This window comes from Candoia aspera, chromosome 2 (genome assembly GCF_035149785.1).
Source record: "Candoia aspera isolate rCanAsp1 chromosome 2, rCanAsp1.hap2, whole genome shotgun sequence".
NCBI lineage: Eukaryota > Metazoa > Chordata > Lepidosauria > Squamata > Boidae > Candoia > Candoia aspera.
The window spans coordinates 162,711,223-162,735,490 of NC_086154.1; the positions used below are offsets into that span (position 1 = coordinate 162,711,223).

The 24,268-nt window shown below is 42.4% G+C and overlaps 2 protein-coding genes across 2 annotated transcripts in view; one reads left to right on the forward strand and one right to left on the reverse strand.

Annotated features, from left to right (window-relative positions):
• Positions 1-24,268, reverse strand: part of PEX5 (peroxisomal biogenesis factor 5) — a 347,422-nt gene that overhangs the window by 121,658 nt on the left and 201,496 nt on the right. The window lies entirely within an intron of this gene.
• The window catches only part of HAO2 (hydroxyacid oxidase 2), a 28,270-nt gene continuing 6,412 nt past the window's right edge, over positions 2,411-24,268 (forward strand). Inside the window, exons 1-5 of the mRNA XM_063294645.1 lie at positions 2,411-2,542; positions 5,315-5,467; positions 6,790-6,941; positions 18,114-18,397; positions 19,887-20,102. Of these exons, the coding sequence (XP_063150715.1) occupies positions 5,337-5,467; positions 6,790-6,941; positions 18,114-18,397; positions 19,887-20,102 (783 nt within the window). The 5' untranslated portion in view covers positions 2,411-2,542; positions 5,315-5,336. The remainder of the gene's footprint in view (positions 2,543-5,314; positions 5,468-6,789; positions 6,942-18,113; positions 18,398-19,886; positions 20,103-24,268) is intronic.

Below are 24,268 nucleotides of genomic sequence, written 5' to 3' on the forward strand. Positions count from 1 at the left end.
CCAACACAGCAGTCCAGCAACACACATCTCACCTAAGATTTAATTTAATTTAACTTATTCAATTTAGGTACCGCCCAACTGCAAACTGACTCTGGGTGGTGTACAATTAAACCAAACAAAATACAAAGTGTACAATTTAAGAACAAAGGAATAAGAAAGGGAATAACAAACAAGAACAGATGGCAAGTCCAGCTAACAGCACCACATCCCCCAGAATACCCAGCGGGGGCCCCAATCAACCTACACCCAGGTTGTGCACGCTCACTATCTAACAAACATACCCCTCCCATTCTAGTAACAGAAACATCCAAATCATCTTCTGGCATGCCTGCGGTGCAGTGTACTGGAACCAGTGTACTGTCTGGGTTAATATATGCCCTACCAAATTCACCAAAGAATGCATCCTTTGTAGCAACCTTGACAGTGGTTTTGCTATTGGCTGTGGAAGGACATCCTCTTCAACTCCCATACATAGCTGAAATAACACTGGCACTCCAGCCGCAGCTGTAACAGACTGCCACAAACTATTTCCATTTACTGGTACTTGGTGTGCCTGATGTTATCAGTGTAACAGCCCCCAAACAGCACATTTGTCTCTTTTGCCACAGTATTTATTACAAATGCTGGCCAGTTTGGGGGTGTGAGTTTTTCCACATAAATGTACTACCTATCACTCCTACTGGAAACTTACTAGCTCTTGACTAAGCCAGAACATCTATGGATTTCTGCAGTCCAGGTAGCTGCCCATAAAGCAAATCTCTCACTCCCAGAAGCAACCAAAATTTGCTTTTGGGACACCAAGGCTTCTTTGCTCTGGCTAGATCTACTCCTTTATCTAGAATCAAGTCACACTCTTTCTGCAGCCTCTCTTTTGGTGTGGCTGAACTCATGCAGCACATTGCTCTGTCCTTTATCAGTGATTCACCAAGTTCCCCAAATGTATTTATTTGATAGAGTCCGTTAAACTCCATAACATATGAGTCAGCCATCACTCTCCTCTGCTCCTTGAATTCTTGTAAAAAACATCTGCCTGGCAAAAGTAATGTTTCTCCTAAGGACAAAATACACAGCAAACTTTTCTATTGGTATTTGCAATTTTGGCTTATCCGTTTCCTGTAGAAACTGGTATGAGTTGCAAATCTCCTGGGCCTCTTTGCCAGCAACATTTTTAAAAAGCACACCAAAGCCTTTCCTTTTTCTCTCTGCTCAGACCTCCTAGCAATCAGATACAATGGAAAGGCCTGAAGCTATTTAGATCAATCCTCTTCAGCATTTCTTGCTGTTACTGGGATGCTGGGGGCTGGAAGTGAGGCTCTTTAGAGCTCACTCCATTCTGACACCATGCAATGTTTGTTAACCCAGCACCACCCATGGCTGATCTTGGGTCCAACGTCCACAATCAGGTCAGTTACAACAAGCCTGTTTATTCACAGGGGAGATGTCAAGTACAAACATAAAGCAACAGTAAACACCTGACAGGAAAGGATGCAGTGTGTGTGTGTGTCTATGTCTCACCCCCGTATGCCAAAGGGTTTACTCCATTGCATAAAGACGCCTTAAGAATCATACGCTGCATCTAAAACTTGCCCGTCTTCTAAAGGTGGATTTGTTCATTGATGTAATAGAACTGGGTTTTAAAAAAGAAAGTGCACAAAGGTTAGCAGTTGGCTTACAATTATTAAAAGGTGAAATTTTAAAGAAAGAAAGAAAAGCATGGTCAAGCCCCCTGCAATTGCACATGGACCTCCTGGCCTTTGTAGGAAATGGAGTTCTTGCAATGTAAATAATGGCTCTGAGACAAAGAGGAGGGGAGAGAGTGCTCAGTGTCCAGAGAATATGGGCAGACTCTAAGGGGTGAAATTTGTGCCATTTTCTCTGCATGTACTAATAGCAGATGAATGAGCTAACGAGTTAAAATGCAGTTTAGGAATTGCATTGTCTGCTTACTTGCCTGTTCTTGCTGGAAAGGTCCATGATTTCTTGCATCTGTAATGGCATTCCTTCTGTAGAAGTTCCACCTGTAAAAAGGCCCCCTTTTGTCCTTACAGGTAAGCTTCTATGGGGCAGAAAAATTACACGATGAATAATTTAATTGTTATAAATATGAGTGCTAACTAATTGCTAAAAATCTGAGCATCTGGGATTGAATAGTAGATTCTGAAGAAATATGCCAATTATAAATGCTACTGAATGTATGCAGACCTTCCCTGGGATATACATTGTGAGGCACAAGAGCACCACCCACATTTTTTTCACACTGCTTTCTGCATAATGATTTCATCATTCTTGCTTCTGAAAATTTCCAGGGCTTTGGATATGCAACTAACACTGCATGATCAGAGTATTTTCAGAACAGGACAGGGTACAAAGTTTATTGTGGAAGTTAAGCTTTAATCTCTTGCAGTAGTTTATTCAATCTCTAACATTTATCCTTCAGAACTGAGGAACTCCTGTTCTTACTAAGTGCTTGTACACATTCAACGTTCTTTTAAAATCCCTGCTGGAGCAAAGTCTTTTATCTGCTGCTATTCCAGTGCTAAAAGTAAGTTTTTGGAATGGTATGGGAGGAAAATGGATGATGGGGCCAAGGATGCAGCTGGACAATCTGTAATTTGGTTTGTGTAATGGTGTTGCTTCTACTTGTCTGGCTGAAATGAATGAACAGGTTCTCTTCCATTTTAATTAATTGACATATATATAGCTGGAGAAGTACCAGGGCCTGAAAGAGGAACTGGAGAGGATGTGGAAAGGCCAAAGTGGTCCCAGGGGTGGTAAGAGCCCTCGGGGCTGCGACCCCCAAACTGGGAGAGGGGCTCCAACAGATCCCAGGTGCAACATCCCAGCTTTCTGTCCAGAAGAATGCAGTGCTAGGAACAGCTGAGATACTGTGCAGAACCCTCAGACTCCTGGCCTCTGGACCCAAGACTGAAGAAGACACATATCACCCATAGGGGTGAGAAGGGCATTTTTAAATAATTTGTATTAAGAACTTTGATTGTAAGTGAAGAAGGCAAAATACAGAATATACAGAGCCTTTCTCTGGCTCACTTCAATGTCTTACCCTCAGCAGTACTAAAAGGGAGGTAGACTAGGACCCCATTCACAGGGAGAGGTTGTTCTCCTGGCCTGAACAAACCTGAGACCCTTTCACACATGTTTTCCCATTGCTTTTTTTATGTCAGTTGATGTGCAAATATACCTTTACCATCTCTTAACAAAACTCCCCTTTTTTATGAGGGAGACACACTCCATTTCCTATTCATAGATCAGAACTCCACCATCAGCACTAGAGAAGCTAAGTTTCTATCTGCAGCAATGCACATAAGAAGACATAAGATACTCTAATCTTGGAGCGATGACTTTATGAAGTCTTCCTTATTTTATGGTATTTCTCTTTTATGGTGTTTCTGTTTTGTCTTATGTTTCATATACTATATTTTATTCAATTTTCTCTGGTCTCCATTTTTTAAGTTTTAAGGTTAGATGTCATACAACTTTTTGTTGTATTTGACCATTGCTTCTGAGCTTTTTCACTTTGCTGTCATCAACCATAATTACTGTAAATAAATTTGAATTTACATTTACATTTGTACAAGCTTTGTTGTGCTCCTGCTACTAACAGACCTGATAACAAGGACATTTCCAGCAATAATTGTTCCCTTCCATATGGTGATATTAATCTTCAGAAAGGTTTACACAATTATTTTGATAACAGGAATTTTATAAATCATCATGAAGCAGTTGTTGTGTCCCACCTAGGATCACTAAGTGAGATAGACAGCCATATAAGATGACAGATAGATGATAGATAGATAGATAGATAGATAGATAGATAGATAGATAGATAGATAGATAGATAGATAGATAATAGATAGATGAGAGACAGAGAGACAGAGACAAATAAAATATCCATGGAACCATGGGAGAGACACCAAGAAAAGCCTTACTAGGTTTCCCTCCCTGAGAACTTCCTTTCTTTGGAGCATCTGCATTTATTTTTCCCCTATGCCTCTCCTTGTACCTTTCCAATGACAGCTAAAGTGACTTAGGGAAGACACTGAGGTCAGAGAAAGCTTTGTGCCTCTAGGGCATTTTAGACTGTGGATCCCTTGGGTGGTGACCCTTTCCTCCTTTCATGATCTGCCACACATTTCAAAGGCTCAGATTGTGATGCTCCCAAGATTGTGGGGCCCTAGAGCTCAGCCTGAAAGTCCACCCTTAACTGTATCTCTGGCAGGTTCTTCTATTTTGTTCAACATGACCAATCTGTAGCCTTTCCATGCAAGATAGATCAAGAGAACCTGACCAGCACTGTATTTACAAACTTTCTACTCATTGAGCAGATTCCCTCCCTTCCTATTCTAGAGTCTACTGAGCATTTTACAGATTGCAGTACAATGACTGACCACACATGGGTTTGGGAAAGTGAATCCTTTGGCACTTATTTCTGACCCACAAATCAGCATCAACAATTCAACAGTGCAAAATAATACATATTCCTGGACTTCTCTTGTAGAAGATTATTTCTTACAAAGGGCATTATGGCAATTTCTGCCATTTTAATTGAAATTGCCTGCCATAGATAAGGAAACAAATGAATCCTTTCTCTCCAGTCCAGACAGTAAAGGCTTCCACACAAGGTCATCTATATGTAATTTCTCCAATCTTTGGCCAGCTTTATTTATTTATTTGTTTATTTTATTTATTTATCAAATTTGTCACCACCCATCTCCTCCAACCGGGGGGACTCTGGGTGGTTTACAATATAAATTATTTCCACAGAATAGGCAGCTATGCCTACACAAATCATCAGATTCTGTAAAAAATGAAAAAGTTCTTAACACTTTCCTTTTTTAAGAAAAAAAGCAAAATTGAAGAAGTTAAGTGGTGAGTTGTATCATCATGCTCAATAAGGTAAGTGCACCTCGTGGTGATTATTTTATTTTTCCAACCCTGGCTGATACCAAAAGGCGATGAAGGATTGGACCTGGTTACTGCTTGAATGGGTGATGGCCAAGAAATACCAGGTCTATAGACTAGGCAGGGAAATAAACTTTACACCTTTAATCCTTTTTGGATGAAGGTGAATATAAATGTATAATATAAGAATAACTTGAGATTATAACAACACATTTTGCTTGGCTAACATTTCTGAAGTAACCTAAATGAATTCCAGATGCTTTTGTGGGATCTTGTTCATCCTTTAGATAGTAGGTTCTTGACTGTAACACTATTTCTTTTGCAAGTTTATGTCAGGGTTTTCACCTGGAATTCTATACTTGTTATATTTATTCAGTCTCTCTCTTCCTACCAGGTTCCTCTCACTTTGCTTTGAAATGACCCTTGTCTGTTTATCAGACTTCGAAGCTTACGCTAAAAAGCATCTTCCCAAGGCTGTCTGGGATTATTTTGCGGCAGGTGCTGATGAATGTTATACACGAGATGATAATCTCATGGCATATAAAAGGTAGGGTGGAAAGTAAGTCTTTGGAAAGAAGATAGCTACTCTAAGTGAGTCAGATGAGTCCACACTGACACCAAGCCAACTGAATTACTGTTCCCTTGACCCACTATCTGATGCAAACTCAGCTAGATGTGAATGATCTGGTACTCACCAGACTAGAAATTTGATCTGAGAAAAGAAATTGACTGTGGTTATGCTAACAGCTGATGTGTCATAACACCCTAGTTTTGATGGGTTTTCTGGCCACTTCTCACAAAAGTGTGTGACACAGTGTAGCCTGTTACAACAGTAAGCAGCAGAGAGTAATCACTGCCTGGATGGTTAACCTGAGCTTCTAGTTACCTCAGAGTTGTTGAAATAGTTCCTGGTCCCACATTTGCTACAAGAAACAATCGAGCATTTCAGAACAAGGAGCCCCACAGCACCTGCCCAATGGAGGCATGGCATCCATTTAGATTATTTACAGGGCACTTACAAATCCCTGTTTCTTAGCCAGCATGATCCCTGCACTTGTGGGGCACAAGCTTGGGAAAGCTAAGCTTACATAATAAAAGGACTGACTGCATGGAACTTTCGTATCCGAGTAAGAAAGATGGCTGTTTTCTCTCTTCCCTGTTCTAGTCTCTTCATCAGTGTTCAAAAAAGATTACTGTTCATTATCTGTCACTGAAAAAGTTAACTGAAGTATATAGCTAGGTAAATGTAAAGGTAACTTTTGTTTTAATAGACTATGGCATCTCTCCTTCAGAAGCCATTTGGTGTAGTGGTTAAAGATGCTGAAACAGAGTGGGAAAACCCGATTCTAGTTCTCCCTTAGGCACAAAGCCAACTGGATGGCTTTTGGCAAGTTCCTGCCTCTCAGGTATAGGAAGAAGGCACTGGCAAACCACTTCTGAAAATGTTGCCAAGAAAACAGCAGGGACATCTCTATGCAGTCACGAGGAATCAAGACTAGCCACACCAAAAACACTCTCCTGCCCAAGGCTACACTCATAGGATGCCTTCTCCATGTGCCTTGTGAACTGAGCAAGCTCAGTGTCATTGTAAGGCTACCGGATCTGGACTGAAAAGAATCTGGACAACTAGAAGGCAGCAGTGACATACATACCATTTTGGCAGCGCACACCTGGTTGCTCTCAGCCATTGCAGAATTCAAAATACATGACAAAATCTAGAATGTTGCTTGAGGTTATTATGATGGATTGACTAATAGATAGGAAGAGAAATGGATAAGCAGATAGATATGGAGGTTTTATTTCTTTAGACTTTCTTGGGTAATATTAGCTCTTATCAGCCCTGCTGCTTCTGCTCTCTCCTTCCTACAGAATCTATTTGCGGCCACGTGTCCTGCGGGATATGTCTGTAGTAGATCCAAGGACCACTATTCTTGGCTCAGAAATTGACTTCCCAGTGGGGATTGCTCCTACCGGCTTCCATGGCTTGGCCTGTCCCGATGGAGAGCAGAGCACAGCTAGAGGTATGCAAGAATCTCTTTGCCTAGCAACAGTAAAGGTCAAGAATAATTGATCATATAATCAACTGGATTTGGTATGGGATTATGGTGGGTTCAAAAGAAAACAAGCATTTGTAAATCAATCAATCAATGAATCTATATCTATCTATCTATCTATCTATCATCTATCATCTTCCAAACCTATATGGTAATTTTAATTGTAAATTTACAGAGAGAGAGCAGAACACAGTGTATCTGCACATGAGTCCACCCAGTTTCTTCTAGTGGGGAAACACATGCAGGGCTTGAACTGCTGCACACAAAATAATTGGCAGTCTCAGAGACAAGGGCTCCTTAAACAACCAATTGGACCCCCAAATAGACAGCTGTACATGTGGGAGGACAAAAAAAAAAAAGCCTGATGAGTGGTCTGCTGCTGCTAAAGCTACTTTCGGAGGTGGGTTCTTGCTTTGCTTTCCTTCCCTGCCATGAAGATTGGTGAGGCAAACACTCCAAAGGGGAGCTTGGCCTTAAGCTGGCACGATGGCCTGTCTGGCCCCTTCCTACTTTGGCTTTTTATTCATTCCCCTAACACAGCTCAAATGTGCATGGCCTAATTATTGTAGAATTCTGGCTTACTACTTTAATATTTGTATAGGTGTGTGTGTGAGAGAGAGATCCGTCTATCATCTCTCTATTATCTATCCATCCATCCATTGCTTTCTTCCTCCAATAGAATGGCTGCCCCTAACTCCGGTCAAGGTATTTAATTTGGCCCCATACCAGTATTGACTGCACTGCTGCTTATAGTCAGGAAATGGGGTTGGACTTTTAAGGCACTCAATATTTGGAAAATATGGACTAGGAACCTGCAATGATGCAGGATAATGACTGATAGATGTCTGTGTATTCTGTTCATTGCTAATACATTTTTTCAGCCACCTAAATGACCACTCTGTAACTGGATGTCTCAAAATGGACAATGTCATAATCAAATAGGTTACATCTTGTTAGTTCTCTGCTGACTTGCAAACATTGCCAAGGGCTGATTGGGAATCAGGCCGTTAGCTACTAATCATAGAAAGAGGCATCAAATTGAAAGAGACTAGAGAGGATCCAATTCTAATGAGGTAAAACCTTGAATACATTTCTGAAGAATATGAGGCTAGAAAGAGATTCAAAGAGCTGGACCTTGTGGACAGAGTGCCTGAAGAATTGTGGGAAGAAATTAAAATAATTGTAAAAAAAGAAAGCATATCACAAGAGCCAGAAAGAAACAAAGGACACACTGGTCTTCCAACAAAGCCATAGAAAAAGCTAAGGAAAGAAAACTGGCAAAAGCCACTGATTTTGGGAAAACTAAAGAGCTTAATACAAACTTCCAACAGCAGGCAAGAAGAAATAAAGAGGTATATCTGAACTAGGAATAACAGACAAATAGAAAAAAATAACAATATAGGAAAAATAAGGGATCTATGTAGGAAAATTAGAGGAATCATGGGAACCTTCCCATCTCATCTCAGTGACATAAGGAACAAACAAGGGAAAGAATGTTGAGGTTTTCCTACTAACAGATTAAGCTACTATTATACCTAATCATTTGGCCGGGTGAAAGGTTGCAAGTGATTGTCTCCTCTCACGTGCTTCATGCAAAATAGCCTGGGGGGAGGACCTGCCCGGACTTGTTCTTCACTTCCTCTTTCTCTCACTGCTGGAAATGTAGCTCAGCAAGGCTTGCTCCAAACGGAGCTAAGTACTTTAAATGTTTTGCTTTTGTTTTTGCTTTCTGTAAATAAATTATTTTTATAGAAATGCTTGGTGTGTGACTTTTTTGACCTCTCCTGGGCTAAAGGCTTTCCCAGCATCTGCAACAGGTTATGTGCCCAGTAAACAACGCAATAAAACCCAGAGAGAAAAGAGGTCAGCTCCACACCTCGTGCACAATTTAAAGGCAGGTAGCAAAGACCTGTGAAGATTTTCTTTGGAGCCACCTGGAGATTTTCCAGCAACTGCCGGTCTGCAGGACTTAGAAGCTAGCTGAGGTGACTTGCAAAAGGAGGAAGAAGCCATGGCTACCTCCCAGCCCTCAGCGATGCCTCTGGAGCGCCTATCAGAGACCAACTATTTGAATTGGGCCCTGAAGATGGAGATGTATCTTCGCAGAGAGAATCTTTGGCTGCCAATTGGTGAGCAAACCCCCCAAAATCCCAGTGCTGAATGGCTGAGACAGGATGAGCGGGCTAGAGCCACCATTATCTTGGGAGTTGAGGACAATCAGCTAGTCCACGTGCGAGGCATGCAGTCTGCAAAGCAACTTTGGGACGCTTTGAGAGACTTATATGTAAAGGCAACAGCAGGGAGTAAAGTTACTCTGACGAAAAAGCTGTACAGAGCCTACCTTGCAGAAGGAGATAGCCTTCCTGAGCACCTGCATTTTATTCAGCAGCTGTATGTTGAGTTGCAGGAGAGAGGAATGGAATTTACACCTCTCACAAAATCCTATATCCTCCTGTCCTCACTGAATGAAACGTGGGACACGCTGATTTGTACCCTGGAGGCTATGCCTGAAGCAGACCTCACCCCATCGTATGTTACACAGCGCTTACTCGCTGAATGGGAGAAGAGAGAGGAAAGATCCCCCCCCATCTCTTCTGGAAAGCTGCAAGACCAGAAAATGAGGGAAAAGAAGGGAAAGGAACCTGAGGCCACAGCACTAGCAAGCCAGCGATGCTTCACTTGTGGTTCAGCTGGACATTTGCAAAGAGACTGTGCCATGAGACCCAAGAGTAGAAAGACAGAGCAGAAGAACACAAGGGCAACACAGAAGAAGGCTCTTCAGACAACCCAAATTGCACAGGTTGCTGAGAAGGGTAATTCTGATGTATGGGTGTTAGATTCTGGGGCCAATTGTCATTTATGTAATTGTAAAAGCTCTTTTGTGTCACTGTCTAAAACTAAAAGACAAAGTGTATCTTTGGCTGATGGGTCTGTGACCAAAATTATGGGACAAGGTGACTTGTATTTATCCTGCTTAGGAGAAACTGTAAAAGGTGTGTTGTATGTGCCAAATTTACAATCAAACCTTTTATCTGTGGCACAATTGGCTGCAACAGGGTATATCATAACATTTAAGAAAAATGGTTGTGAGATACGTAAAAATGGGAAATTGTGTGCTACTGGTATGTTAAAAGACTCCTTGTACATTGTGCAAAATGCAAGGAAGCCAAGCTGCAAGGCTGCAGTTGGCAACACACCATATCATGACCAATGTGTACACCTGATGCACAGGAGACTTGGTCATGCTAATTACAAGTATATAGCACAAATGCCACAGCTGTGTGCTGACCTAAAGATAAAACCCTGTGATAAATACTTAGATTGTGTAGTTTGCAAAGAATGCAAAACACTGAAAGCTCCTGTGAGTAAGCACAGTGACAGAGTTACAACTAGACCTTTGGAAATTGTACACTCTGATATTATTGGTCCTTTTGCTCCAAGTCTTGGACAAGCAAGGTATGCAATGACCATCATTGATGATTTCTCAAGATACACATTTATCTACATCTTAAAACATAAAGATGAGGCATTTGAGAAATTTAAAAGTTTTGTGACATGGGCAAATGGAAAATTCCCTAGGCCTGTATCTGCACTCCAATGTGATAGAGGAGGAGAATACCTTTCTCACAAATTCAGAAGGTTCCTAGTGGAAAAGGGGATAGAACAAATTCTTTCTAACCCGTACACCCCTCAGCAAAATGGTGTTGCTGAAAGAAAGGGCAGAACCTTGCAAAATGCGATGGAATGCATGTTAAAAGATTCACGATTATGTTTTAAGTTCTGGGGAGAAGCTTTATCGACTGCTTGTTATGTACAGAACAGGTTGTATAACTCTATGATTCAGGACACTCCATTCCATTTGTTTTATGGTGTGAAACCAAAGGTAAGCCATCTTAGAGTGTTTGGTAGCACTGCATGGGTTCACATTCCAAAACAGCAGAGAAGGAAAGGAGGCCCCACAACAAAGAAAGCCATCTTTGTTGGCTATGAACAAAGCCAGAGGAGCTACAGGTTCATAATGGGAGAGAAATTAATAATTAGCAAAAGCGCTTCTTTTGCTGAACAAAACTGGGGGAGATTAAATTCTAGCTCTCCAGTTGATCTGACCACCACAAGAGAACAGCAAGGACTTGCTGATGGTGATCTTTTGCCTGATGAGGACATTAAACTAGAAAAGCAAACTGAAGATCTGTCTGATGAGACAGATGCTTCTCAGGAAAGTGATAGGAGTCAAAATTTAAGCCCGGTATTACCTCGCAGATCTCAGAGGAGTAATAAAGGCGTTCCTCCATCACGTTTTCAGGCTGAAACAGTAAAGGCTTTTCACATATTCACAGAACCTGAGTCTTTAGAACAAGTGAATGCTTTACCACCTGAGATTGCACAAAATTGGCATTCTGCCATGCAACAGGAATTAGCATCCTTGAAAGAAAATAAAACATGGAAACTGGTAAATCTACCTCCCAATGAACGCTGTCTGGGTTGTAGGTGGGTTTTCAAACTGAAAAGGGATGCTGATGGCAAAATCCAAAAATATAAAGCAAGGTTGGTTGCAAAAGGGTTCACTCAAAGGAAAGATTTAGACTTTGACAAGACTTTTGCACCAGTTACTAAAGGTGAATCAATTAGATTACTGTTAAAAGTTGCTGCACTCAAGGGAATGTCAGTTAACCACTATGACATTCAAACTGCATTTCTCTATGGTGATTTAGACCACAGATTATACATGCAGCAACCCCCTGGCTATGAAAAAGGGGAGAATCTAGTCTGTGAACTGCAGAAGTCAATCTATGGGTTAAAACAAGCTGCTAGATCCTGGAACCAAAAAGTAGATGAAAAACTGCAGAATTTTGGTTTTGAAAAAGGAAAAGCAGATCCCTGTGTATATATGAAGAAGGACAAACAAGGCTGTATGTATCTCTGCATTTATGTTGATGATTTGCTGCTGTTCACATCAACAGAAAAACAAAGGCTTGATTTTGAAGCCTGCATGAAAAGCCATTTCATATTAAGAAGCCTTGGAATTATAATAACCTAGGTTTGGAAAAACACAGGAAGAAGGATGGTAGCTTTCTGTTAAACCAAAGGGGAGATAATGGAAAGACATATAAAGGTGTCAGAGAAGATTGGTTATGCATCTTAATCTGTAGTGTAAAAAGGGGAGTGTTGAGGTTTTCCTACTAACAGATTAAGCTACTATTATACCTAATCATTTGGCCGGGTGAAAGGTTGCAAGTGATTGTCTCCTCTCACGTGCTTCATGCAAAATAGCCTGGGGGGAGGACCTGCCCGGACTTGTTCTTCACTTCCTCTTTCTCTCACTGCTGGAAATGTAGCTCAGCAAGGCTTGCTCCAAACGGAGCTAAGTACTTTAAATGTTTTGCTTTTGTTTTTGCTTTCTGTAAATAAATTATTTTTATAGAAATGCTTGGTGTGTGACTTTTTTGACCTCTCCTGGGCTAAAGGCTTTCCCAGCATCTGCAACAAAGAATACATGGAAAACATGTCTAAGAAGACCAACTCAGGTGAGACCATAGTCAAGAAAGAAGAATTTGAGGAGCAAGTCAGATGGACTATAAACCTACTGGCAAATAGGAAAGCCTCAAGAGTGGATGAAATCTCCATAGAGATGGGGCTAGGATGGAAACAATATACTGTAGATCAAGACAGCCCTCTGTCAACAAATATGGAGGGAAAAGGCAGCATGGCCCACACAGAAAAAGGTCTATCAATGTTGCAATCCCTAAAGTGGGAGATTTAAAGGAATGCTATAAATATAGGATAATAGCCCTAATACCTACCACATGCCAACTAGATGCTGTTGAAAATCCTTCAGAAGAGATTAGAGTCCTGTATGGAAAGAGCAGTGACAAGTGAACAGGTAAGCTTCAGAAGGAACAAGGAAGCATAAGGTCATATTGCTAATATTAGGTGGATGATGGAAACAGCAACAGAATATCAAGAAGAGCTCTACTCTTTTATGGACTACGCCAAAGCTTTTGGAAATCTCTCAAAGCCATGTGTATGCCAAGCATCTAATTCTTCTGATACGAAATCTCTAGAATAACCAGGAAGCTACAGTAAAAATGGGATTTGATAACACCGTATGCTTTACCATCAAGAAAGGAGTCCAATGGGTCTACATTCTATGGTGATTATCATACCTATTCAATCTATACACTGAATACATTATGGTCTGGAAGAATTGAAGGCTAGTGTCAAAGTTGGGGAAAAGAATGTCAAAAATCTCAGATATATGGATGATGCTACCCTTGGTTGCAAAAACTTAAGAAGACTTAAGAATTATCATTCTAAAAGTAAAACAGGAGAGTGAAAAGGCTGGACTTTTGTACATCAAGAAGACAACCGTGTCTACTGGAAAGCCAGAGTAATTTAAGATAAACAATGAGATGACAGAAGTGGTAGGCAGTTTCAATTTTCTAGGCTCCAAAATGAATAAAGATGTGGGGGGAGAGATGTTTCAAAAGAGATTCAGAAAAGAATAATGATGGGCAAAAAGGCATTGGGTAGCATATATCAACTCATGAAAGATTGTGACATTACAGACAAAAGTTAGACTGGTCCTACTTCCAGTGCAGACATGCAGGACTGAACAGCTGTGCCCGCAGGCTCAGCAGGCAGAACTGACAATGCGGCAGTTTTTTCGGGCTCAGGCAGGTTTTTCCAGAAACCCAGGAGTGTTTTTCCAGAAAAAGGAAAACACCTGGAATCACCCAATCTGTCCTCCAGACAGCTGCTTGCAGCCAGAAGATTGAAAACAGTGTCCACACTCGACTGGTAAGACCTATCTTTGACTTTCACTGGTTAAGCTCCTAGAGGGCATCATAATCTACTGCTTGAGACATGGAGGATTTTAAACAGACTTTCTCTGACTTCCAACAAGATTTTAAACAGATTCTTTCTGATTCCTATCAAGTTTTTATGCAAGGTGTTCAGGACACTGTGGAAAATATGAGGTCTAAAATGTGTCATCTGGTTGGGGATGTCGTGGATGAAACTGATGAATTTAACAGCGACAGAAATGTCTCTTCTAAGAGTGAGATCGGGACTTCTGTTGAAATGCTGGATGAAGATTGGATAGTTGAGTTGAAGAAATTACAGGGAAAGATCAAGTTGCAAGCCATAAGTGAAATTGATCTTTTGATGGAACGCCATGGAAAAGAAGGGGTTATTATATATGGGAGGTCTCCTGAAAAGAAGTCGGAGTTTTTGAGGGGGGCAGTTGGGCTGCTTGATTTTTTTAAGAAAAAAGCTCTGTGCACATTGTGGGGATATGTAAATGTTCTGGTTTATTTTGAAGTGGGATAAGGGTTTAAGAATATTTATCTGGATTGCTTCTAGGGTCTGGCTGATATCATTTATCTTTAACTATTTGGATTAAGATTATTAAGGTATAATAAAAAAATAAATGTCTGATTTTGGGTTTAAAATGATTAAGATTATTAAAAATGTTGTATTATCAAGTACAGTGGCAGACAATTTATATGTTTTTTAGTTTGATCTTTATTATAGCAGACAGGAATGTATAAAATAGTAGTAGGAAGGAAATAATTAAATACATGTTATCTTTGGGGGGCAGTTTATTAGGAGGTTCATTTTTTTTTCTTTTAATATAAGGGGAGGGAGCAACTGTATTTAGTGATTTTTATAATGTGCCAATGGAATGATTTATAGAAATAATGTGATTTTGTTTTAATATAGAGTAAGGGATTGATTATGGAAAATGGTTGTATATCCTTGCTGTTAAAAGTCAGAAGTCACCTCTTTTTGTAATTTTGAAATTTTTTCTCTTGCGTTTCTACACTTTAGGTTTTTTTTCTTTGTAGTTTTTTGTTTTTCTGTAGCTTTTATCTTTGTTTGCAACTTAATAAAATTCTTATTAAAAAAAAAAGTCTGGTCCTCTCACTGGTCTTCCCTGTTGTGACATACAGGTGAGAGGGATAGTCTCTGCTCAAGAGCAAGAGGAAAAAGATTGGCTCCTTTGAAATATGGAGCTAGAGAAAGCTCCTTCACATTCCTTGGACAGCCAACAGGACCAACCACTCAGTACCAGAGGAAACCAACCCTGAATGCTCTTTAGAAGCCAAGACCATGAAGCAAAAACTGTCTTACTTTGGGCACATCATGCTAGCTGATGCATCTAAGGAAAAAATGATAATGCTGGGCAAGGTGGATGGAAGGAGAAGAAGAGTCGAACAACACATGAAGGAGACAAATGGAGAACTGAAAGCTACAGGATTGCATCTGCAAGAATTGCATAATGTGACCAGAGTAACAACAAATACGTTGATTACAAGCAAACCATTATTTTTATTCTGCACTCCCCCATTACACACAGAATTCACAAGTAAAAAGTAACAGTTAAAATTACACCAAAGCAAGACAATCAATATCCACCATGATATATTTTTAAGCACAATAAAAATAACAATTGTACAACTATACAATTGTACAACAATTGTACAACTATACCATATAAATCTGATACCCCTGCCCCCTAACTTTACTAAGAAGATTCAGGAACAAAGCAAACAGGACGACAGCTCTGAGTGAATGCAGGAGATGGGCTGAGCAGAGAGAGACAGAAGAGAAAATGTTGACCAACAACATCACCTGAGCAATCCCAGCTACCCAAGGCTGAAACAGGGTGGGATGCCACAGGTGAGTTCTTCCAGTCCAACTCTGTTTTTTTGCTTTCTGAAAGGGGCCTGAGTGGATTGGAAGGATTTGGTGAGGGGAGAAGAAGCCTGAGCGTGCTGGCCCATTGAATCCAGGGACACATCTTCCATTTATCCTGTGGGCCAGTAAAGCCACAGCCTTGCCTCCAGTCTGACTGGAGATAGAGCAAGGAAGGAAGAAATAGGTCAGTCCATTGCCAAAGGTAGCCAGCAAACACTCCTGTCATTTTATCTCTCTGTGCCTTGTTATCCAGGCCTCTTCCATGCTCCTGGGTCAGCACCATATTGGTAATATAATTTGGCAGGTGCTTAACCAGGCAAAACTCCATCAGGAGGTTCATCTGTATCAAATAATGAGAAAAACTTGGCAATCTATCTTGCCAAGCATAGGTTGCTCCCTGCATGGTAATGGCTATGACCAATCTACATCACAGCCATTTAAATCCAAAAAGCCTCTGGTGCTTAGCCAAGCCTGGCTGCAACCCAATTCAAAGACATCCCAGAAGGGTTACACTAGATGTCCTGGGATCCTGCATTATGGAAATGGGATCACCAGGGGTCAACATCTGTCCACATCTGCTAAGCTACTGTCTCCTTTTCCTTATCAATCCTTACACTCTTTATGATCAGCCTATCATGCCATTGTTTCATCTTTCTCCCACACAGCATCTCCTTTGAACCGAAAGGATCTTAATTATCTTTTCTGACAATTCCACCATTCAATCACTTCAGTGTGCAGTTTCTGTAAAACAACAGACTTACTTTGGAGTATAAGAAAATACTTGAAACCATATGAGTGTAATATTATCTGATTAGTGAGATTCAGATTTCAAGTTCATAAAAATTGGCGACACTGCATACCAAATAGTGGCTTCACATAGAACGACAGCATGTAAATTCAGGAAGAGAGAACTGCTGATTTTTTGGCAGGCATGAGTTCCAATTGTTTCCAATTCCCCTAGCTAAGACTAACCTGGAAGGACAATGGTGAGTTCCCTCCACTGTCAATTCTTTGCCTAACCACAGATGTTAGTTGCAAAGGCTGAGTGGTGCAGAGTGTGACATTATCCTCCTGCCATTGGTGGGTTACAATAGGAAATGGCAATTTTTTATTTGCCACTATTCTCCCCAAAGTCATCCAGTAACTCTTCCTTCCTTGTAGAGGAAGGGCAGTCAATTCAGTTGCTACACTCTCAGCCACCTTAGAGAAGGGAATAACCTAAAGAGTCACATATTGACTAAATGTGCAAAAAGGCAGTAGCTCAGGAAACAGGAATCAGTAGGTAAATCCCAAATGCTAAATTGATTCTCTGGGTGGTATTTTAAATGGTAAATTTTACTGCCTTGAATGAAAAGGATTGATCCATGATGATTTCAAACACTAAGCCTTGCTTGGGATGAGTCCCTACCTATGTGAGGGACCAGGGAAATGCCCTCCCACACTGCAGTTAATGGCAGGCATGAGGAGTACAATTCTGTAATTGCATTCCTACAGACATAGTCTCCTTCCCAAGGCTGTAGGAAAGGTTAGGGGGAAAAACCCTTCCCATAAAGGGGAGTTGAATCTAACCTAATCTGAATTAAGCCCCAAGGAGAGACGTGTTGGAATTGCAGCTTGGAAGGTAAGGGGTAAACCTACTTTTCTTCTGCCATGGAGTCTCATTTTTCAAAAAAATCACACCTGGAGTTCATGTAATCAAGTAAAGGAAAAACAATAGCACCACTGCACCCACATCATTTGGAGATGTACAGATCAAAGCACAGTGGGGGTACTCATTTCTAGCCCAAATATGCAAAACTGGACAGCATTCATTACACAGAAGAGGTGCCTCTTAATTTACAGTCTCCATGCCTTTTGTGTATGTTTGAAATTAGCAAGAGTCTTTATTCTCATCCACAGCCAAACTTTTTTAAAAGATTCCAGATGTGGATTCTGTATTGGTTGGCATTTTTTGGAAGAGGAATCTCCTTTCTGAATAGGTGAATGTAATAAAACAAGCGTCCCCAACTGGGCCCTCCAGAGAGGGTGGGGCTGACCCTCCTAGCACAGCAGCCTCTGTAGGGTGATTTTAACCATGCCCCCTTTGTTCCTTCACCAATGTTGATGTACATACAAAAGGGGTGGAGCTTCATTTACACTGCCACCAATACCATCTTGCCTGCTTTGGCCCCTCCCCAGGTGGACACCACAGTTCTAGAACTGGGAATCATTGGCTGCATGGGAAGCACTAGATCAGTGTTTCTCAACCTTGGCAACTTGAAGATGTGTGGACTTCAACTCCCAGAACTCCCCATGGCTGGCTGGGGAATTCTGGGGGTTGAAGTCCACACATTTTCAAGTTGCCAAGGTTGAGAAACTCTGTCCTAGATCATTAAGGCTTAACTATAGAACCAAAGAAGTCAGTGTTGACTCTCCCCCTTCCCTCCATATTTTCAAAAGCGGCAGAAGCTATGAATACCTGCTACATAGCGAGCACATATTCCACTTGCTCTGTGGAAGAAATTGTTGCTGCTGCACCTACTGGTTTACGATGGTTCCAACTCTACCTCCACCGGAAGAGGACATTCTCAGAGCAGCTGGTGCGACGGGTGGATTCTTTGGGATTCCAGGCCCTGGTGCTCACTGTTGACGTGCCTTACACTGGCAAGAGGCGGAATGACATTCGCAACCATTACCAGTTCTTGAATTCCATCCAAGTGAAGAACTTTAAGGGAGCTTTTGAGGTTGGTAAACTCCTAAAACCCATCAGTTTAAAAAAGCATGTGAAGGAAGGGATGGTGGACCTTAGAATCCAAACATGCTGCACATTTTAGAAACTTGGTTGAGTTTCCAAAATGTGCAGCATGCAAACTAGGGTTTAGAATTGCCTACCTATGCAGCTTCCATCACTGAGGCATAAACTGTTACTAAGGCTGAACTCTGGCTGAATTAATGATGTGATAATGCGGACCTCACCCTAAACTATGTCAGCTTCCTGAAGTGTAGTTTCATGTGATGTTTGAACATAGCAAGTCAGCATATACAGTTGCCATACGAAATAAATAAATAAATAAATAAATAAATAAAAGCATATACAGAATTCATTTCTGAGGTATTATCTTCTGGATTACTAATAGCCTATAATGTTAACAGATGACTTAATTATCTCTCCCCCTGAAAATTATTTACAAATACCAATGTTAATTATTGATCAGTTATATCTGATGGCTGTGCAGGTGGCTGAATGGCCATCAGTTGAGGAAGTTGTAATAATGGATTCCTGTATCTGGCAGGAGTGGATAATCTCCAATGTCTCTTCCTACCCTTACATTCTATTGTTCTCAAGCAAATATCTAATAAAGGTTTTTGATATTTCATTAGTAGCACTTGATGTTTGACATTTAAGTGACATTGGATGACTAATATTTACTACCGATATATGTGGTATTGTCAAGGACTTCATTTTTATCTTCCCTGTGGACATTTCCAAACTCAACATTTCCCAGCCGTTTCTTTGCCTTTTTGGCCTTAGGCCAGAAACCCACCAAAAGGGCAGTGGGGTTCATTTTTATGAAAAGGAGTGTTCATTTTTATGAAAAGTCAGGCAACTCTTAAACTCTACAAGGTTTGAAGTCCCCAGTCAAGACAGCCTTTATCAGCTCTTTAAGATGGCAATGTCCAACTTCAAGTGATGCACCATGAAGGGGGAAAAATAGATTTCCTAGTTCCACCACAACCGACAGGAAGCTCTGGTGTGGCCTGATCCATGAAGTCACGAAGAGTCAGAAGCAGCTGAACGAATAAACAACAGTTCCACCTTCCTCTCTCCTTGTATACTAGTAGTTGAAACAAGAAGCACCAGAAGAGTTTTGGAGGATGTTCATGAAATTCCCCAGCTTTAAAGTCTGGTGCCCTGGTCTTTTCGTCACCTAACCAGAAGGTGCCTGTTACAACATGCTGTAGAGTTCTTAGGAGTATTCAGGTGTTCCATGGGACATATGCAAGGCTCTTGGAAGCTCCTCATGAAAGGATAGATTTTTCTGGAACAGCAAATATTAACACATGCATCCAGGAGAGGAAGTAAAAACTATATCCAAATCTAATCACACTACAGGAGAAGTGTTAAATTATAATACTGTTGCAGGGTCAATTAGCCAGCATTTACTTAGAGAGACATATGTAGTAACAGAGCATACAATGGCAATTAAGTTTCCATCTGCCTTTCTCCTTCAGGGTGAAGACCACACAGAGTATGGTCTGCCTTCTGGATCCATAGACCCTTCGGTCAACTGGAATGACATCACCTGGTTACAAAGCCTAACCCGGCTGCCAATCATCATCAAGGGGATTCTGACAAAAGAAGATGCTGAGCTGGCTGTGAGACATGGCGTTCAAGGGATTATTGTATCCAACCATGGAGGAAGACAGCTGGATGGAGTCATTTCAACTGTAAGTCACGAGCCAATATTTATCCCATCTGCAACCAGTTGCATTTTCACTGTAAGGGTCTTTCCTGAGTAAAGTTGGAAAAGTATAACCCCATTCAAAATGTGAGATGCAGAATCCTGTTTTTCTAGAGCTAACCATGAGTAGACAGCTCTATACTAGAGATCCCGCAAGAATGTGTTATGGATACTCTAGGAACAGAAAAAGAGTGCCCATTCCAAAATGGTTGCAGTGGTATGTGTAGACGTTTATAATATACCTAATTCTAAAGAGGACAAGTTCCAAGAATCTAAGGAAAGAGAAGAGATAAAATCCTAGTTTCAAAAGAAAAAAAAATCCTTTCTTTTGTGAACCTGTGCCCATTTCACAGATGGCTTCCCAGGGAAGAAACTGAATGCAGTGTAGAACCCCAAATGTTAAATCATATATTTGCCTCCACAAAGCAAAATAGAATTACTCTTCCGCAAACCCTCATACCCAAAAGCTCTGTTTGTGGTGCTGGAGAAAACAGTGTCATGAGAAACAGGGGCAGAAGGAGACAAAAATCAGTATTTCAACCAGTAGTTCCCTTATCTGAGGAAACTGAGTTAGCAGATATATGGATCTCTGCGTTTTATAAACTGATGTTGCCAAGATAAAAACAGGAGAATGTTGCAAAAAGAGACCTTACGACATTGGATTTGTGACATTAAAGTTTTTGCCAATTTAATTAAGAAACTGAAAAACATATTGTAGCTTGCACCCTCTCTCTCTCTCTCTCACACACACACACACACACCACACTAGTGCAGTTGTAATTACAGGTAGGTTGCAACTAGTGCAAGTTTTAATAATGCAATATTTGATTTAGTGTGAATTGTAAATTGATACCAGGTTGTGTGTAATGTGACCCAAAATTCAGTTAACGCAAGGCTAGTGCGTGCACAGTTGCAGCTGGGGTTTTAGATGCTGCTAATCTTCATGTGTGCAAAGTGGAGGACAGGAAGATTCCATCAGAGGAAAACAGTAATGTGCAAGTGAAGAAGTTCACTCTCAAGGAATCTGAAGATATTTTTCAAGCTGTAGAAGTTATGAAGTAAAAAATTATGGATGCTGACCCTAACCTCGATCAAAGCATGCAAATTCACCAGGATGTAGATAAAGCACTCTGTCTACCAACATATGTAGAGTTAAAGAAAGAGAAAACAGTGCAGTGTATGCTACTAAATATTTTGAGAGACAATAAAGATGTTTTTGTCAGTGTAAGCTTACCTTTAGGAATGATATTAGAATTTTTTATTTTGCTTTCTATAACTATTCTGTGACTTTGTTAGCCATAAATTTAAATTTTAATCCTTTAATCCTTTTTACCGGTGTTTGTTACTGGTGGTGTGTTCTGGCCCTCTGAGTTCAGACCCAGGCCCTGGACAGCAGATCCTTGAGGGCCTTGGTCTCCGGCTGTTGCTGCTTAACGCCAGGTCAGTTAACAACAAAGGCCCCCTCATATGCGATTTGATCGCAGAGGAGGGGGCAGACCTGGCGTGTATCACTGAAACCTGGCTGGGCTCAGAAGGGGAGGGTAGCCCTCTCGGAAATGTGCCCAGCTGGGTTTCGAGTGTGGCACCAGCCAAGATACCAGGGTAGGGGAGGAGGGGTGGCTGTTGTCATCCAAGAGTCTCTTGTGGCCTTCAGGGGCCCTGCCCCACAAGTTGCCAGGTGTGAGACCCTGTTCTTCAAGTTGGGTTCCCAAGAACAGTTGGGAGTATTGCTACTGTACCAGCCCCCCTGCTGCGTAGCCACCTCCCTGCCTGAGCTGCTGGAGGCCTTCTTGGGTTTGGCGGTGGAGTTCCCCAAACTTATGGTTCTGGGGCACTTAAATCTGCCTTCCCTGGGGCGTGCCTTGCAGGCAGCTCAGGAGTTCATGGCTACCATGGCAGCCATGGGCCTGTCCCAGATCATTCGGGACCCGACTCGAGACAGTGGTCTCACTCCAAACTTGGTCTTCTTGTCAGAGCAGTGGCAATGTGATCTGAGGGGAGAGCCACATCTATCCCCATTGTCATGGTCAGATCACGCCCTGGTGGCCCTGAGATTCTTCTATGCCCCTCCCCTCCACAGGGAGGCAGGACCCATTCGATTGGTCTGCCCACGGCGACTGATGGACCCAGTGAGGTTTCAGAGGGAGCTGGGGGAGGTGCCCAGGGATCTGCTGCATGGTCCAGTGGAGGCCCTGGCTGCTGCCTGGAACAGGGAAGTGGCTGGGGCCTTGGACAGGACCACGCCTGTACAGCCTCTCTTGCCTCATCCAACCCAACACTCCCCGTGGTTCACAGAGGAGCTGAGAGTTTTGAAGAGGCTTAAGAGACGCCTAGAGCACCGCTGGAGGAAGACAGAGACTGAATCCAACCGAACACAAGGTAGGGCCGCTGTTAAGGCCTACTTTGTGGTGGTAAGAGCAGCGAAACGGCAGTATTACTTTGCTCTTATTGCATCCGCAGATTGCCGTCCAACGGCCCTGTTTAAGATCACACGTACACTTTTGGGGAAGGTGGGCCCAGTGACCCACCTACAGGACTGTGCAGAAGAGTTTTCTGAGCATCTGCAGGATAAAATCACTCAGATCTGGTCTAAGTTGGACTCCATGCGTGAAGCAGGGTCTGTGGAGATACCGAGGGAACGTTTTAGCCTTGTTATCTGGGAGCAGTTTTATCTGGTTGGACCCGAGGAAGTGGACAGGATCCTCCGGATTATGAATGCCACCACCTGTTATTTGGATCCATGCCCCTCCTGGCTGGTGAAGGCAGCCCAGGAGGTGACATGTGGTTGGGTCCAAGCGATGGTAAATACATCCTTGAGTGAGGGGGTGTTCCCAGTCACCTTTAAGGAGGCACTGGTGCGCCCCCTCCTCAAGAAGCCATCTCTGGACCCAACTGTGCTGGACAATTTTCGTCCAGTCTCCCACCTCCCCTTTTTAGGGAAGGTGGTTGAGAAGGTGGTGGCGTTACAACTCCAGAGGGTCCTGGAGGAAATGGATTATCTGGACCCCTTTCAGTCAGGTTTCAGGCCAGGATATGGGACAGAAACTGCATTGGTCGCACTTATGGATGATCTCTGGCAGGAGCGGGATGGAGGCAGTGCATCCATCCTTGCTCTCCTTGACCTCTCAGCAGCTTTCGATACCATCGACCATGGTATCCTTTTGGGACGGCTCAGGGAGTTGGGGGTGGGCGGCATAGTTCTGCACTGGTTCACCTCCTTTCTCCAGGGCCGGTCCCAGTTGGTGGTGATAGGAGAGGAGAGATCCAACCCTCGACCCCTCCATTGCAGGGTGCCGCAGGGTTCGGTTCTCTCTCCTCTCTTGTTTAACATCTACATGAAACCACTGGGTAAGATCATCCATCACCACGGATTGAGGTATCATCAGTATGCTGATGATACCCAATTATACATCTCTATCCAGGGTAAGGTAAGTGATGCAGTGACTGCCCTTTCTCAGTGCCTGGGGGCTGTGGGGGTCTGGATGGGGAACAACAGGCTTCAACTGAACCCTGGTAAGACGGAATGGCTGTGGGTTGATGGGGCTTCATCTTCTGGGAAACTCTCATCTTTAGTTCTGGATGGGGTGGCACTGCCCCAGACAGACTCAGTGCGTAATCTGGGGGTTCTCCTGGACTCACGACTCCTGCTCAAAGAGCAGGTGGCAGTCGTGGCCAGGAGGGCCTTTGCGCAACTTCGGGTTGTGCGCCAGTTATGCCCGTTCCTGGATCATGAAGCCCTCCAAACAGTCACTCACGCCCTGGTTATCTCCCATATAGACTACTGCAACGCGCTCTACATGGGGCTACCCCTGAAGAGTATCCGGAAGCTTCAGCTGGTCCAAAATGCATCTGCGTGGGCCATTTTTGGTGCCCCTAGGTGGGCACATATAACACCATTGCTGCGCGAGCTGCACTGGGTGCCAGTTTGCTTCCAGGTCCAATTCAAGGTGTTGGTTATTACCTTTAAAGCCCTACATGGCATGGGGCCAGGTTACCTGAGGGACCATCTCATCCCCATTACATCGGCCCGCCCCACCCAATCATGCAGAGAGGGCATGTTACGGACCCCGTCTGTAAAAGAATTTTATCTGGAGGGGTCCAGGAAGCGGGCCTTCTCTGTGGTGGCCCCCGCTCTCTGGAATATCTTGCCCC